The 18872-nt window shown below is 40.7% G+C and overlaps 1 protein-coding gene across 1 annotated transcript in view; it reads right to left on the reverse strand.

Annotated features, from left to right (window-relative positions):
- Nucleotides 1-18872, reverse strand: part of Ush2a (usherin) — a 665632-nt gene that overhangs the window by 601582 nt on the left and 45178 nt on the right. Inside the window, exon 3 of the mRNA XM_055609194.1 lies at nt 6157-6289. Coding sequence (XP_055465169.1) covers nt 6157-6289 — 133 coding nt within the window. The remainder of the gene's footprint in view (nt 1-6156; nt 6290-18872) is intronic.

The following is an 18872-nucleotide window of genomic DNA, read 5'->3' on the forward strand; positions in this document are numbered from 1 at the left end:
TCCTTATCTTTTTTGATTAACTTGGGTTGAAAGTCTATTTTATTAGATATTAGGATGGCTACTCCAGCTTGTTTTCTGGAACCATTTGCTTGAAAAACATTTTTCCAGCCCTTTACTCTGAGGTAGTGTTTATCTTTGTTGCATAGGTGTGTTTCTTGGATGCAACAGAATGTTGGGTCTTGTTTCCGTAACCATTCTGTTAGTCTGTGTCTTTTTATTGGTGAGTTGAGTCCATTAATATTGATAGATAATATTGACCAATGCATGTTAGTTCCTTTTGTAATGGAGTTGATGATCTTACCTTGTTTCATTGCTTGTTTTCTTTTCATTTTTGTTGGGATATTATCTGTATGCCCTGTTTTCTTGGGTGAATTCGTTTTCGTTGGATTGGAGTTTTCCTTCTAGTATCTTCTGTAGGGTTGGTTTGCTGTATAGATATTGCGTAAATTTAGTTTTGTCATGGAATATTTTGTTTTCTCCATCTATGTTGATTGAAAGCTTTGCAGGGTATAGTAGTCTGGGTTGACATTTGTGATCTCTTAGAGTCTCCATGATGCTTGCCCAGGCCCTTCTGGCTTTCATAGTTTCTGATGAGAAGTGTGGTGTGATTCTGATAGGTCTACCTTCATATGTTACTTGGCCTTTTTCCCTTGCTGCTTTTAATATCTTTTCTTTGTTCCGTAGATTTAGTGTTTTGACTATGATGTGATGTGATGTGTTTCTTTTCTGGTCTAGTCTATTTGGTGTTCTGTAGGCCTCTTGTATATTTATGGACATCTCTTTCTTTAAGTTGGGAAAATTTTCTTCTATGATTTTCTTGAAAATATTTTCTGGACCTTGGAGCCTAGAGTCTTCTTTTTCATCAATTCCTATTATTCTTAGATTTTGTCTTTTCATAGCATCCTTGATTTCTTGGATATTTTGTGATTGGAATTTTTTCTGATTTTACTTTTTCTTTGAGAGAAGTATCAATTTCTGCAAGTGTGTCTTCAGCTCCAGAGATTCTCTCTTCCATCTCTTGTATTCTGTTGGTGATGCTTAATTTTGTGGTTCCTGATCTTTTCTCCAAGTTCTCCAGCTCAAGAGTTTTCTCATTTTGTGTTTTCTTTATTGATTCTAATTCTGTTTTCATGCCTTGCACCATTTCTTCCATGTGTTTGAATTTGGATTCCTGTCTCTCTACGATGGACTCTATTTCTTTGTTCATTTCCTTTTTGTATGCCACTAATTTTTTCTCTACTTGTGTCTCTATTTGTTTGGCTATGTTTGCCTGTGTTTCTTTAAGGGTTTTGTCTATTTCTTCTTTCTTTATCTCCAATTGACTGGCCAATTCTTTGAAAGATTTGTTCATTTCCTCCTTATGAGCCTCAAATAATTGAGCAAGCATGGCTTTAAGGTCATTTTCCTGTGCTTCTGATGAATTGGAGTATCCATCGATTTTGGGGTTTGCTGGTGAAGTCATGATGTCCTGATTTATGTTGGAAGTGTTCTTTCGCCTACCCCTGGCCATTGGCTTATCTGAGACCTTCCCTGTTTGTTTTTGGATTCTGCCGATCAGACTGGTACTGTCTCTCTCTCGAGTCTGGAGAATTCTTCAGGAAGTTGAGAGAGGTCCCGTGTCCTTAGCGTGTGCTGAGGACTAGCTGTACAGGCAGGTCACTTGGCAGAGATCGGGGTATCTGGCCTCTCTGCTCTCTGGTTTGGCCCTGCTTCTTTGATGTGCTCCGCCAGTTCAGTGCTGTTGTCACTGCCAGGTTATGAGGTCTTGCTGCAGCTGGAGATTTCAGGGTGGTCACGTCAGTGGGAATCAGGGTAACCAGCCTTTCTGTTCTCTGTTTTGGCCCTGGTTAGTCTTAAACTGGAGGGCTGATGTGCCCCGCCAGCTCAGTGCTGCTCCACTGCCAGGTTAGAAAGTCCCGCTGTAACTGGAGACTGGGTTGCTAGTCCAGATGCTTTCTGGGAAGTCCTGGGGTCTCTTCACTGTGCTCTCCAAGCTTCGGAGGCCCAGCGCCTGGTGTGTCTAGCTTGTATGGCGTTTCTGTCTGGTTTTGGTGAGTATATAGCGTATTCTCTGTCACTGTGGGATTGGGCGGGCCATACCGTCAGTGATCGCGATCCTGCGGAGCTAGTATGGCGTCTAGCAGACTCGGGCCCTGGGAGGATGGTGCAGCCGCTGCGCGAATCTGGGGCTCCAAGACACAGTACTGCTGGCCTTTGCTGATAAAGGGCTTGGGGCTCCGCCTCAGTGGCTGCAGGCCCCAGGCAGTTAGGTCTGCGCTGAGAAAGGCGAGTCTGAGAAAAGCGAGTCCGCTCTGCTCTGGGGGAGGGGAGTGTCGAGAGATCAAAGGATCGTTTCTCACCTTCCCCAAACAAGTCCCTGGGTGACCCGAGACCAAGGTTTTCACCTCCTGCGATGTTCCCTGTTGTTTAGAAAGTCTCTCCGTTGTTTCCCTGGCTTCAGAAGTTCTTCCACTCATCAACTCAGAACTTTATCTCTTCCACAGCTCGGAAACTGTGTGTGCTAGTCGCCATCTTGGCTCCGCCCCCCATTGAGCATTTCTTTAAGTGTTTCTCTGACATTTGATATTCCTCTATTGAGAATTCTTTGTTTAGCTCTATACCTCATTTTTTAATTGGATTACTTGGTTTGTTGGTGTTTAACTTAAGTTCTTTATATATTCTGGATATTAGCCCTCTGTCAGATATAGGGTTGGTGAAAAGCCTTTCCCAGTCTGTGGGCTGTCGTTTTGTTCTGATGACAGTGTCCTTTGCCTTACAGAAGCTTTTCAGTTTCATGAGGTCCCATTTATTATTGTTCATCTTAGAGCCTGTGCTGTTCACGAAGTTGTCTCCTGTGCCAATGAGTTCAAAGCTCTTCTCCACTTTTTCTTCTAACAGGATTAATGTGTCTAGTTTTATGTTGATTTTTTTGATCCACTTGGACTTTAGCTTTGTGCAGGGAGATAAATATGGATCTATTTCTACTTTTCTACATGTAGACATACAGTTAGACCAGCACCATTTATTGAAGATACTATCCTTTTTCCTTTGTTTCAGCTTCTTTCTCAAAAATCAAGTATTCATAGGTGTGTGGGTTTATTCCTGGGACTTCTGTTCAATTCCATTCATCCTCCAGCCTGTTTCTCTGCCAGTACCATGCAGTTTTTATTACCGTTACTCTATAGTACAGCTTGATATCAGGGATGGAGATACCGCCAGAAGGTCTGTTGTTGTACAGATTTTTTTTTTTTTTTAGCAATTCTGGGTTTTTTGTTTTTCCATATGGAAAATGAGAATTGCTCTTCCAAGGTCTGTAAAGAATTGTGTTGGTATTTTGATGGGAATTGCATTAAATATGTAAATTGCTTTTGGAAGATAGACAATTTCACTTTGTTAATCCTATTGATCCATAAGCATGGGAGAACTTTCCATCTTCTGAAATCTTCAATTTCTTTCTTCAGAGATTTGGAAGTTTTTTTTGTCTTTTTCATACACTTCTTTCAATTACTAGGTTAGATTCACACCAAAGTACATTATATTATTTGTGGCTATTGTAAAGGGTGCTGTTTCTCTAATTTCTTTCTCAGCTGTTTTGTGTTCTGTATACAGGAGTTCTACTCATTTTTTTTTGAGTTAATTTTGTATCCAACAACTTTCCTGCAGGTGTTTATCAGCTGTAGGAGTTTCCTGGTAGGGTTTTGGGGTCACTCACATACAGTATCATATCATCTGCAAATAGTGATACTTTGACTTCTTCCTTTCCCATCTGTATCCCCTTGATCTCCTTCAACTGTCTTATTGCTCTAGCAAGGACTTCCAGAACTATGTTGAAGAGATATGGAGAGAGTGGGCAGCCTTGTCTTGTCCCTGATTTCAGTGGGATTGCTTTAAGTTTCTCTCTGTTCAGTTTGATGTGGGCTATAGGCTTGCTATATATCACCTTTACTATGTTTAGATAAGTGCCTTGTATCCCTGATCTCTAGAAAACTTTAAACATGAATGGGTGTTGAATTTTGTAAAAGGCTTTTTCAGCATCTAAGGAAATGATCATGCTTTTTTTCCTTCTGTTTGTTTATGTGGTGGATTACATTGATGAAATCAAGAGCTGGTTGTTTGAGAAAATCAATAAGATAGGCAAACCTTTAGCCAAAACTAACTAAAAGGCAGAGGGAAACTATTCAAATCAGCAAAATAAAAAAGGAAAAGGGGGACATAACGACAGACATTGAGTAAATACAAAGAAACATTAGGTCTTACTTCAAAAGCCTATCTGCCACAAAATCTGAAAATCTAAATTAAATGGACAATTTTCTTGATAGATTCCATTTACTAAAGTTAAACCAACATCAGGTAAATAGATTAAACAGTCCTGTATCTGCCAAGGACATAGAAGCAGTCATCAAAAATCTCCATGCCAAAAAAAAAAAAAAAAAAAACAAAAGCCCAGGGCCTGATGGCTTCAGCGCAGAATTCTACCAGACCTTTAAAGAAGAGCTAACACCAATACTCTTCAAACTATTACACAAAATAGAAACAGAAGGAACAGACCCAAACTCATTCTATGAGGCCAGAGTCACCTTGATACCTAAACCACACAAAAACCCAACCAAAAAAGAGAACTTCAGACCTATCTCTCTTATGAACTTTGATGTAAAAGTACTCAATAAAACATTTGCAAACCGAATCCAAGAACACATAAAAGATATCATCCACCATGACCAAGTAGGCTTCATCCCAGGTATGCAGGCGTGATTCAATATATGGAAATCCATCAGTGTGTGCTATATTTTAATCTATATGCTCTAATAAGTGTAGGAAACAGAAATGGCAGATTTGATAGAGTGCCATGTTGATAGTATGCCTTGGTTTCCACTAAATGGTAAGCTCTCATTTAGTAACACCCTCATAAAAATTCGGGGAGTCAAAAAAGAAAAAAATGTATCATATATTGTTCTTTTATAGTACATGTATTTGTGGCTGGGGAGTGAACTTACATATGTTTGCTTATATGTGAAAGCCAAAGGTTGACATTTTCATGTCTTCATCAGTAGCTCTCCACTTTATTTTTGAGGTCAAGCTTCTCACTGATCCTGGAGCTCATTGAGTCAGCCATACTGGCTGGCCAGTAAGATGTATTTATCTATCTTTGTTATTCTGGGTTGGGAATCTATGCATAGATTGTTTTGTTTTGTTTTTTTAATGTGGGTGTTGGGTATCCAAGTGTAGGCCCCTGTAACTGTGTGACAGGCAACTTCCTGTTGGAGCTGTATACCCAGTCCCTGTTTTCTAGAGAGATCAGAATAGAGAAGCTTTTATTTTAAAGTTTCCCTCAAAAGATGTGTCCATGTTGTGTCTGGACTATGGCTTTTTAGAAGAGAAATCTTTGTGGAATTAAAGATCTTGAGGTGGAACTTATCCTGAATGAGATGGCTCCTAAATTTCATGACCACTCTCCTTACAGGGAAATAAAGAGAAAAGACACAGAGGAGATCAAATGAAGGCAAAGAGGAACCATGCAGTGGCAAGCAGACACTGGGAAGCTTTGCCAGCTGCAGCCAGACAGAGGTGAGGACTAGCTATCACCTCAGGTCCTCAGCAATGCGGAACTCCTGATCTCAGGGGCCTGGCATCAAAGAAGGTCAGAATAAATTCCTATTCTTCTAAGCTTCTGTGCATTGGTGGAAATGTATTATAGTGTCCCTGGGAAATGAATACATCTAAATATATTATTAATATTTGTTTGCTTTTTAAAATGAGGACCTGCAATTGGCTAACACTAAATAGGATTCTAAAGAGAAAAGTTCTGTTAGGAATAGTCCTTGTTCCCCTCACTATGGGAAACCAATTGGTTACTGAGCTACCACAGGCTACATCTAAGCAGAGGTTCTAGGTTACATTCATACATGGTCCTTGGTTGCATGTCAGTCTCAGAAAAGACCCTGTGCCCAGATATCTTTGGTCCTTGTGGAGCTCCTATCCTTTCCTCATCAGACTAACTCCCCTTCTTGGACTTGGCAAGGGGCACGGTGGAGAGGAGGGAGGGAAGGAGGGACTGGGAGAGAATGAGGGCTTGGGACATGGCTGGGGTACAGAGTTAATAAAATATAACTGATAAGAAAAAAATAAAATACAAAAAAAAGAGAGAAAAGTTCTTACCATTTAAACTTTTTCCTATTTGTATAGTGCTGAAGGCAGAGTCTAAAATTGGATCTCGTAGAGTTCTTGTATCAAATGCTGTATTGTTCTTCTCCAAACCATCCACAAAGAAGCTGATTTCTCTCTGATGCACCTGTAAGAATTATCACCGTCATCAAGTGCATAAGCTTTTACTTGGAACTCACAGCATGCCCACAGCCTTTTTCTATGTTTTTTCAAGTCGTTTTACTCTTTCTCAACTTTCTTCAGGTAGGAAAAATGGAAGCAATTTATTTTAACAGCAAAAACAGTATCTCTACATGTTACAGACCTAGATCTAAATCTGTACATTGGTATTTTCATGCTCTGATGATGTATTTCAAGGTCCTCAAACGGTGTATGCACAATGCTGTCCTGTATATGTGCTGATTCTGATAGCTAGGCTTTCAGAGTTATCTGAGGGGTGTATTATTTTTTTTAAAGGCGAATGTCATCATGTTCATACTTGGAAATAAATTAATACACAAGGGGAGAGATATTTGAACCCGGATATACCCAAGATGTACCTATGGGTATTACCTGAGTTACTAGTACAAACTGCTTTCCATTAAGACATTTCTTTAGGCACTGGATCTAGTTGGTGGCTTTTCAATACACTTTCCCATTATAAAATAACATAAAAATGTGCTGATTCTAAGCTGATCAGTCAATCAAGCAGTCTAACAGCTATCTACGTCAGAGGAGAGCTGACTTCCTGAACACCCACAGGATAGTGCAAGTTAAAGAATATTGAGTGGTGCCTAAATAGCTACTTAGGTGCTATCAGCTCTGATGTAACATCATCAAAGAAGCCATTGACCATACTGAAACAAATAGGCCTGTCTGGGTGTCAGATTAACATCAATCAAAAAACTAGGTGACCAGCCAGATAGGACCTGCTGGTTACAACTTGATGGCTCCTGGGTTACAGCATAAAGAAATAAACATGATGTATGACATGAAATGAATCACCAGTTGGTCAACATTTTGTCGCCAGAACCCTACAGGTTGTGGTCAGACACAACTTTGACGGTTACAAATTTAGAATAAACCAACAGCTATTCGGGCACCAACTACAGTATGTACAAAACAGTCTTTCTATTGAAGTGTTTGCGACTGTGAAAGGCATTCAAATTATTAAAGCAACTCGAGCGGAAAGAGAAAGGCCTGAGAGAAGGGATGAGCTGAAGAAGAAGATGGATATACACTATCGTGCAACTAAAAGGCTGATGTTAACACTTCAATGAAGTACAACTTTGGGAATGTTGTTCCAGTGTGGAGTTTGACAGAGTTAGGGTACCTGTAGGTTCATTTATAAAACATGCACTGGTCTGATACAGGACTTCAGTAGTAAAGAATGCAGTGTGTGTAAGGTCAGAAGGCAAAGGGACAATGTCTTTACCAGATGCACTTTGCTATGAGCCTGGCACCGGTCCACAACTATTTGCAAGCCGCTGAGTAGGTAGGCTTTTTTATTCATTTCTTAGCTTAAGAATCTCATACATGCACATAATGTGTTTTGATCAAGGCCACTCCATAGCCTTCCCTGTAACCCTGGTCCCAACCACTTCCTCCTCCAAAACTATTTCAAGAGCATTTCAATTAAAAGTGATTTGAAACAATGAAGCAAGGTAAAACGGTTTATGTTATTATGGGAATTCCTGCCGTAGGAATCCCTTTCCAGAGTCCCCCACTCAAAAAACAAACTCAGGAATCTGAGAGGTCAATGTTATAACTGCTTGGTAAAATGAATTTCCTTAAAGAAAAAAAAAAGTTAGGAAACATTGTGGTTCTTCCTTTTAGCCAACTTCCTTCATTTTATTGTGTTCTTCCTGAAACAAACTGACCCAGGATTGTATGAGAGTTCATTTTAAACACAACTGAAATAGACCTAAAGTCATATACAGTTTCCTCCTGAGCCCACATCTATTTCTCTGTACTGAATAGTCGGGCACACCTTTTTTTCCCCTTGCGTCCCATTTCTTTCGCCTGCTACTGTTATTTGGTGTTTGACTGTTATCATTATGAAAGATACAGGCTCTTCTAGTCTGTTGTTTGTAGCATTATCTCATGTTTTACAGCATCTTTGCACAACATGCAGGCTACATGAAATATAACCAGAGAAAAGTTCCCCGGTGGTATTAATGCATAAAAAAGAATGCAGCTCCATCTCTACTGTCTTTACCCAGCCCAAAAACTGATGAACAGCCAATTTTCCTTTATCACATTAGCACAGCCATGAGGGAAACACATTTGTTCTCGTCAGTTACACTAAAGATACTATTACCAATCTAACATATACATGTTTTATATCAGCAGTGTTCTCAGAGCTTGAGAGAGTCAACAATATATTAACAGGAGCATGACAGTTTATTTAAGAAAAGAAAATTGTCTCTGCAGAGGGACAGAAGCTAGAAATGTATGGCTGAAGCCTGGTGCCACTGCTCTAATAAAGGTGATAATTCTTGCACTTTTTTATAGCAGGTAGCACTCCTCTGACAGCTGTGTCATATCATTCAAATAAAAATGTTGTCTTTTACAAGTTTAAGGATACCTTTATTTTGAGTCAGATAGAAAGCAAGCCTTTGATTCTCTGTATTATATCTGTCGTCGGTGTTCAAGACCTTCATGTCTTCCTTTTTTTTTCTTTTTTTTTTTTTATCAACCCATCACGTATTTGCTTAGTAGAAGAATTCAGTGTCAGTCATAGTGAATTCCAGAAGATGTTTTCACTTGCGTGGCACTTTAAAAATGATTCATGGTGATCCGAAGCTGCTCTCCCCATGCCAACTCCTCCCCGACCAACCATCTTTCTATAAATAAGATTAAATCTTTGGTTTCCTGAACCATGTTTTATGTTACAGAATTGTCCGAACTATTTTCCAATTCTGATCTGGGCAACCATCATACAGACACCGGGAAGACAGCAGTGGCCTCTCAGTGATAGCTCATCCCAATGCCCCCTCTTGCCAGTTACTGGGGAGAATAGGGATGTTTATGATGGGATTGCCGATTTGTGAAGAGAAAGCCTCTTGCAAAACTGCCTCCTATAGCTCTTCTTCTCTGGCCCTGGGCAGAGGAGAGCAGCCTGCATGTGTTCTGATGTGCTTTGAATGAGCAAACTGGCCAATCCAGCGGCATTTGCACAGGACTTTGAACCGACCCCCGTGAGGAGTCCACAAGCACACGGAATGAGTACAAGCCATTCTCAAGCCTTTACTCCATGGGAGTTCCTTATTCCATTCAACCACTTAGCTGCTCAGCACTGTGCCCCGTGAGAGGCTGAACTTAACCATTTGAGTGAAGGAGGCTATACACAAAAACAGCAATAAAATTCTAGGCACTGTCCCCCTGTGCTCATGACTGATTGGTAAGGAATGTATTTCAAATGACACAAAAAGAAGGGCGTGGTAGCACACACTAGAAAACCAAGCATTTGTAATGCTAAGGCAGGAGGACTACTACACGTTGAAGGTTATACTGGGCTGACTACATTATGTAACTCTGAAAAAAAAAAAGAAACCTATAACACATGTATAACCCAATATATATATTTTACATATATATGTATATACATATATCTATATACACATATATATTTATATATACATACATACACATACATATATATATACATATATTCTATCTGGGCTAGCAATGTTCCCACCAACAGTCATAGACTATCTAACAAAAACCCCAACATCCCAGGCATAAGAAGCTTTCTTTTGAGTTGTTGGTCAAACATTGTAGACTATTTCTGTTACCCTTAGCTGCCTTCTGTAAGTGGAAGGCAAGTCTCAATTGCTGAAGACACCATGCACTTTGGACCTGGGACCTAGAAGATCCAAGCTGGATCAGACCTGAATGTCTCCTCCCTGGAGACTACTTTCCTGGCACCAGAATGCACCATGCAAGTTTCCAAAGGAGGACAATAACCAACAATGTCCAGCTATGATGCTTATGAACCACGACAATGACAAGCATGGTAGAATAATCATAAGGATGGACTAGTGGCTCATATACCCTGGCAGTAACCACAGCTCTCAAACTGAACCAAGTACCCACTCAACAACAAGAGGAGGGCTGCGCCTGGTACTGGAAACTGAGACAACTACTCAGGGCCAGTTGAAGCATGGATCTTGGGCGAGAACTTAGCACCACCACTTGACTAAAGCAGTGTAATCTCTAACTACCTCTTATATTTCTCCTTATTCCCACAGATAAGTGAGACCCTCACTTCTCATCAAGCAAACTTCTCTTTGCAACAGAGACCATTACAGAAAACTGCAGCTACATGCCACAGAGTTGTGGAAGTCAGTCCCAAAGGATCCATTTACAGAACACACCTGTATTTAAGGCTCAGAGGTCATTGCAGCAGAAGGGATGGAAAGATTGTAAGAGCCAGAGTGATAGGGAGTTTGATGTGAGGTTGTGTCTTTCATAGCCAGAAGCTACGCTCATCAAATCTCACCAACATGTCTGCCTAAAGAAGACCTGACATAAAGACACATCAGCATACACATGAACAAACATACAATTTTTTTCCAAAAAAGAAATTCACTTCCCCCTGGTGGGATGACCTTGCCAGTCTACAGAGAAAGAGGACATAGGCAGTCCTGATGAGATTTGATAAACTAGGGTCAGATAGCGGGGAAGGAAGACTCCCCCTTTCAGCCTTTCAGTGGACTAGGGGAGGTGGAGGGGAGAGGGAGAAGGAGGGTGTCACCAGGAAAATATGTGGGAGGGAGCTACAATTGGGATAAATATATATATATATATATATATATATATATATGAAATTCACACATCAGTGAGTACTTACTACAGGGAAAATATAAATAAATCCATGTAGACTAAAACACAGATCTCCAAGAAACACCCATGCACACACTCTCTCAGCAGGCTACATGTGATAACAGAATACTTTTAACCTATCAGATGATAGTTGAGTCACCACAAATGACACTATACTTAAATACTGAATTTTCCTGTGGTCAACAGAGCACTGTCTTTGGAAGCCCAGTAGGAAGGGCTTAAAGGGTTCACATGGGAGCATACAGCTTGCAATTGGACTTTTCCTCAGAAAAAGTCCAAGCCTCCCAAGAAGGCCACTTTCCTTAACTCCCCTGGCTTCATATTCAAGTCAAAGCATCTTAAGCATTCTTGAAAATGCCTTCTTTGAAAGACTTCCTTATTTTATTCTATGAGCATGAATGTTGCCTTTGTGCATTCCTGTGCACCCCCTGTGTGCATGGCAGCCTGAGGTCAGAAGAGGAAGTGGGATTTCCTTGAACTACAGTCACAGGGATTGTGAGCTACCACACCGATGCTGAGAACTTAACCGGGGTCCTCTGTGAGAGCAGCCAGTGCTCTTAGCAGCTGAGCCGTCTTTCCAGCCCTAGAATAACATCTTTTAAATAGACTTAACATGAAGTGTTTGGCAACACAGCCTAAATTCAAATTCACCTTCAAAAGATAATGGATTATACAAATACACTGAAAGCCATCTTGAGTGTTAAGGAATTCAATCGGAAAGAAAACCACCGGGCATGAACCAGAATTAAAAACAACTTGATGGAGGAAAAACCAGTCTGAGAATTTCTGAAATAGAAATTGCCCTAAAATAGATACATCTATTTCTATGTGGAAAAAAAAAAAGACTTGCATAAAAGATCCCACAATTCTGTCTGTGATTCTTAAGCATAAGACAATTTGTCCCCAAAACTCCATAAAGTTATTTTAAGATATCTCATATAAGTCATATCCCGTTCTCTGAGAGCACATGGAATCTCACTCCCCACAACTGCTTGCCATTTTAAATCTAAATGATTTTTTTCTAACTCACTTTATTAGATTTTATCTTTAGCTTCTACCATGTGCCAAACTCCAGTTTACGGATAAGAGCATCTCAGTGGCTCCTGAGCATGACAGGGCCTCTGCGATATGATCAAGTTGTCTCTATATAGGTTCTTGTATGACTCTTTAGGATTATTAAAAACATGTATATCAGATGCTGTATGAAAAATGGTCACAGAGAATTGAAAACAACAAGATCTATTCAAGGTTTCAGAAGTCTGAGCGGTCTCAGAGCCAATTTCAAACAGTTAATTTTATTGGGCCACGTAAGTGCAGTTAGCATTTGGAAGGAACAGCACTGAATGCATTAGACCCGACTTACTGAGTCTTCCCTCTGTAGCTCTGTGGAGTGCTACGGCAGGGAGTGTAGGTAGTGACTAGCCACGGAGCTATATCCTGACACTCATCCTGGGAAGAGGGAGGGAGGCAAAAAGGAGAGAGGGGGAGAGAACAAGAAAGGGAGGGAAGGAGGAGAGAGAGAGACTTCCTCCAATAAGCCCACACCTCCTCATCATTCTAAACTTTTTTAAATAGTGCCACTACTGATGATTAAACATTCAAATACATGAGCCCATTGGGACGATTCTTATTCAAACTACCATGCTTTCCTGGCCATCCTGTGGTCCTACGGATTAAACCTGTAGTTGCATACACACTAGACAAGTGATTTGCTTGTCTGGAGTTGCACTGACTTGTGTCTGCATGTTCAGTTCTCTTTTTACTTTGATGCCCAAGCTGACTTCACATTTGCAGTCTCCCTGGCTCAGTCTCTTAAATACTTGGCAGGACAGGCCATTGCCACCAGGCCTGCCCTCACTACATTATACCATGTCCTTGTTGATGCATGCTTGAACGGCAGAGGCTCTGTAAAGCTCAGTTGTGTGATATACTGACATGATAGATTCTAGGTCATAGCGTCATACCTCCATTTTTTTTTCTGTTGTGTATTCTTGCTTTCTGACATAAGACTGTTACCCAGATCTGTTTATTTTTGCTTTCTTGCCTTAATTCTAAAGTCAGGCTTCTTCTCCAAGGAATTGCAGCTCCATTTCGTGATAAGCACTATCTAGAAACAAAGGTGAACTGACACGCTGAGTAAAAGAAAAAAAAAATGTACAAACATCTTTACAGGCTGGTTCTCCTGCCTCTGCAGCTCATCTCTTTTTAGCACACTCCTGTATCATTCAGCTATTCCAGGTATTTCTTCAAATATTCGTTTAGCAGAGACTTTCCTAACTCTATCTGTATTAGATTCTTTTCTATTGCTATAATGAACACCATGATGAAGGGCAACTTCATGAAGAAATGGTTTATTTCTTCATACAACTTGTAGTCTGTCTTGAAGGGAAGTCAGGGAAGGAAAGCAAGATAGGAGCCTGGAGGCAGGAGCTGAAGCAGAGGCCAAAGGAAACTGTTGCTTACTGTGTTGGCTTTCCCGTGGCTTGCTAGGCCTGCTTCCCGATACACCCTAAGAGTTCACACCCTAAGCTTGGCGCCATCCACAGTGGGCTGGGCCTCCCGCATCAATCGGTATTTAAGGAAGTGTCCTGCAGACTTTCCCACAGTCAGTCTGTTAGAGATATTTTCTCCACTGAAAATTTTCTCAAATAGCTCTAGTTTTGTCAAGTGGGCAAAAACGAAACAAAAAACTAACTAGTACCCTACCCAGTCAAAGCCTGAAATTTCTAGACTAAACCCCTGGTAGCTTCCCTTCTCTTCTATCCTCTTCCCCATCCCTTCCCTTTCTCTCCCTACCCCTCCCCTTCCTCCTTTTCTCTTTTTTCTCTTCCTCTTTCCCTATTTTCCTACCTTCCGTTCCTCCCTCTGTTTTCTCTCCTTCTTTCTTTTCTTCTCTTTCTGTATCTTTCATTTTGTTTTTTAATCTTTTACTCTTTTTTGTGTATGAGCATTTGTGCTGTGGTATAAATGTGGAGGTAAATAAGCAACACTGAACATGTCTTTACCTTTCATCTTGTTTGACACAAGGCCCTCAAGCTTCCAAGGCTAGTAGTCCTGTCTTTTTTTCCTCTAATCTTACCCACAAGAGACCTGATACTACAGGCACACACTTATCATACCTCACTTGAGGTAAGAGTGTTTGAATTCCTCATGCTTCCAGAACGAAAGCTATAGCCACTGAGCAGTCTTGTCAGCCCCCTTTTTTTTCTTCTCCAACTATGCTTACCGGTATCCACCTTTAGATGACTTTTTCATTTCTTTCCTTATCATTCATGTCCTTTCTCTACCTAGAATATAAAACCCCACAAAAGGTGTTTCTGTTTCCCTTCCCTGTTTTATTTCCTGCTGTTCTTTCATTCCATAGAACTATAATTACTGCCTGCTGGGCACCCACTCAATTTCCACTGAATGAGTAAAGTTTTGTCTCAGGTCATAAAAGTATGAGAGTAAACTGAGGACAAAAGAAAAACAGAGGGGACGTGAGAAAAAAGTTCCCCCAAGCTGTCACGTGATGCTGACAGACACGCTGCCCTTTTTACTTTTCTTTCCTTCTTGTGAGCCGAGAGTTAGGAAATAGATTCATTATATAAAATCAGAATGTTCCCTTCATTACCCAAAGCTCATTCCTTTCATGGACTTTTGGTAGTAAATGGAGGTTATTTTGAACTTTTTTTTTTTTTTTCACTTTTTTTTTTTTTTCACAGGGTCTCTCTCTGTAGCCTTGGCTGGCCTGAAACTATGTATCCTAGGCTGGCCTCAAACTTATGGCACTCCTCACATACCTCAACTTCCTGAGTGATGGGTTTGCAAGCACGGGTCACTACATCCAGCTTAGTGAGCATGTTAATCTGTGAGTTTAAAATCACCCTTTCCCCTTCAAATCCTTCCCAGTTTCATTTTTATATATCTTTAAATTGTAGTGATAAAGTGGAACGTCATTCGACACCCTTGAGCCTGAAGGAGAGTAATGAAAATGGTAGACATTGTTCTCTTTCTGAATTCAGAGAATAAAGCAATTCTGCCAAGGGTGAGCTCACTGCTGACCCAAAGTCAAATGATCATCCACCAAGCCCTCCACATGTAGGTACATAATCATGCCTTTGTTCAGTCTCAAACCCAAGCCCCATGTCAGTCCTCAGCTGCTGTCCTAAGGATACTATATGGTCATTTGTAGCAAGAAATGGAGCTGCAACAAATAACAGAATCAAAGGCCCACACATCTTGAGCTATAGCTGATGAAATTTTAAAGAACTATTCTATTAAATAGTTTTATTAATGTTAGTGTGTGTGTGTGTGTGTGTGTGTGTGTGTGTGTGTGTGTGTGAACTTATGTACAAGGGCATTTGGAAACCAGACACTGGTGTCTGGTATCTTTCCTCATTGCTTCCTACCCTTTTTGAGATAGTTTCTCATAGAAGCTACTGCTCACAGATTGAGCTGTACTGGCTGGCAACCCAGTTCCAGGAATCCTCTCTTTGCACCTGCTCAGGGCTTAGACTGTAGGCACATTCTTTTTACATGGTTTCTAGGGATCAAACCTAGATCTTAAAGCTTGAACAGAAAGCAGGCTACATACTGAATCATCCCTCAAGCCAAGACACTAAGCTTTTACAGCGTGTGCTTCTCAATATATATCTATCTTTCACCAGTTTTAAGTCAACTTAGTATTATTTAGCTCCAAACAATACTAAGACAAAATTTTGTTTAGAATATGTCTCATTAACTAAATGAAGCCATTTCAGTCCAAAGAAATCCAATGGTCTCTTTAACTTCCTTCAGATGCATGGATCCTGAAAGCTGACCTGAATTGTATTCCTTTTTAATTTTTTTTTCTTCACAATGTATTCATTATAATCCCAATTGAAGGCCTCTCCCTCAACTCCCCCAGTCCCACCCTCCCCTCCTTCTTCCCCTAGTCCACTGAAAGGGGGAGTTCTCCACTATTGCCATCTGCCCATAGCTTGCTAAGTCTCATCAGGACTGCTTGGATCCTGAATTGTATTCTTAAAGCCATTCTAGAATAGAGAATGTGGCTTCAAAGTGATCCTGGCTTAGCGATCTTCCCTGTCCTGGAGTTTCACTCAGTAATGGAGAAGAACATAATCTAGTTTACCTTGAACAGTGTAAAAAAAAGTAGAATCCATTAAATGGTCACTCATGAAAACTTTTTAATTTACCCATGAGCCTGTGTGTGTGTGTGTGTGTGTGTATGTTTGTGTGTGTGTGCACGCACGCGCATGTGCATGTGTAGATGCCCAGAGAGACCAGAAGAGAGCATTCTATCACCATGGTGCTCCAATTGAAGACAATTGTGAGCAACCCTGCATGGGTACTCAGAACTGAATGAGTGTCTCCTAGAAACTCAGCTCTTAAGCAGTGAGCCATCTCCCTGGCACCTTGAAGGGTCACCCCCCAGCAGAAAATATGTAAGCCCTAAATACAAAAGCAGGTGTGGGCCAAATGCAGAGTCATGCTGTCCTATCTCTTACTCTCTTCTGGGGGTGGGGAACTCTATCTAATGCCATTGACCTTACAAAATAAATGCTTTTATTATGTTATGGAAAACTTGATAGTGAAATTGGATGGCCAAATTTGATGAGTATTCTGGAAAATTACATATATATATATATATATATATATATATATATATATATATATATATAACATATATAATATATATCACATCAAATTGGGCAATATATTTTCTGGAAATTTACATATAATACATAATATATTAACATATAATATTTATTGCCAAATTTGATGGATATTCTGGAAACTTTATAATAATATATTATAAATTTATCAATAATATAACATATTAATAATATAATATATAATTTCTTAGAACATATGTTTCTAATATATATATACTCTTTTATAAGTTGTACCTGTTCAGTTTAAACTTTTATTTTGTCGCTAACCATTTCTTCCCAGGCATATAGCACTGCTGGAAACTATCTGGAGATGCAGGGTACTGTGTTGGGACATTTCTGATACCCATATCTGACAGGCCTCAGACATGTGAGGTCAGATGAAAATTCTGGGTATGGAAAGCATCCATTTGTTTATTTTTCTCATCAGAAGAGAAAAATAATGAGCTTACAAGTGTTTTCAGTAATTGTTTAAAAAAGAATCAAGGATGAAGGAGGTATTAGAGGTTGAGACAATTAAAAGATGAGGTGGAGAATTACCATGGCTACAGTATCTAACAGCGAAGACCAGCAAAGCACCATTGTCTCCCCAGGATGCTTGCAGCTAAGCATGTCTCCTAATTCCTGCAACAATAGATAGTTGTAAATTAGTGTAACTTCCTACCCACAGAAATATAATTAAGTTTATGCAGAAGCTTAGTGCCTTCCACAGACTCACCCCAGAGCTAGAATTTACATTTATTTAAGTTGAGATCTAAATAATTCCCAGAGTTTTCTTCCCTAAAGATGAAGCCTGGGGATTAAGGGCTGTGGGGTTAACTGAGTAGGCTGTCACTAATTCTCAGCTTAACTGCTATAGTCCCAGGGGCCCTGTGATGCCCACACAGACCTAAGCTACCACCCAGTAACCTTTTATCATTTGTTCCTATTTTGTTTCCTTACACTCTGTTTTTCTACTTTCTGTTTATTTAGGGTTTGTGTTCCGTCCTTATTCATCTCTCAGCAACACACACACACACACACACACACACACACACACACACACACACTCTCACAGTGTGGTGGCTTGAAGGAGAAATGGCCCCCACAGCCCCTGAGTTTGAACATCCAGTTAGCAGTACTCTTTAGGGAGGGTTTTGTTTGTTTGTTTGTTTTAATCCACTTCTTGTTTTGGGTTGTGATTTCCTTTACCAATCTCATTTCATTTACTTTCTACACTTGGAAACTACTTTTACTAAAATAGATTAGGACTGGGGATATTCCTCCATTGAAAGAGTACTTGTTTTGTATGTAGGAAGTTCTGGGTTCAAACCCTAGCGCTACACAAACCATGGGGTGTGAATACCTACAGTCTCTACACTGGGCAAGTTCACACATGAAGAGCAAAATTCCAAGGACAGTGGCTGGAGCTGGAAAGCTGGCTTAGTGGCTAAGATTATTTGTTGAGCTGCCGGAGGACCAGGCTCCAACTTCCAGTGTCCATGTGTCCGCTCACAGCCATCAGTTACTCCAGTCCCAGGGGTTCCAATGCCCTCGTCGACATCCAAAGAGAAGCACTTGGTGCGCATGTACACATGTAGGCGAGACGCTCAGACACGTAAAGTAATAAATACATCCTTTCCGAGACGCTCAGACACGTAAAGTCATAAATACATCCTTTCCGAGACTCTGTTTCAAAAACAACAACAACACGGGTGGCCTGGCAAGATGGTGCAGTGGGTAAATCTGTGGCCTGATGAACCGGGTTGGATCCTTGCGACCCATGTGGTAAAAGGACAGGACAGAGTTTTCAAAACTGTCCTCTAACTTCCACATGGCCATCATAGCAGGCTATACACCACACGTGCACAGACACACACGCACGTACACACACGCACAGACACACACGCACAGACACACACGCACATACACACACGCGAATACACACACGCACACACACACACGCACACACACACACGCACACACACACGCACACACACACACGCACACACACACACGCACATACACACACGACATACACACACGCACGTACACACACGCACACACACACGCACATACACACACGACATACGCACACGTGCACACGCACACACGCACACACACACGCACACACACACGCACACACACACGCACATACACACACGTACATACACACACGCACATACACACACGCACATACACACACGACATACACACACGCACATACACACACGCACATACACACACGCA

The sequence above is a fragment of the Psammomys obesus genome, unplaced genomic scaffold (genome assembly GCF_907164565.1).
Source record: "Psammomys obesus unplaced genomic scaffold, mPsaObe1.curated_primary_1811, whole genome shotgun sequence".
Lineage (NCBI taxonomy): Eukaryota > Metazoa > Chordata > Mammalia > Rodentia > Muridae > Psammomys > Psammomys obesus.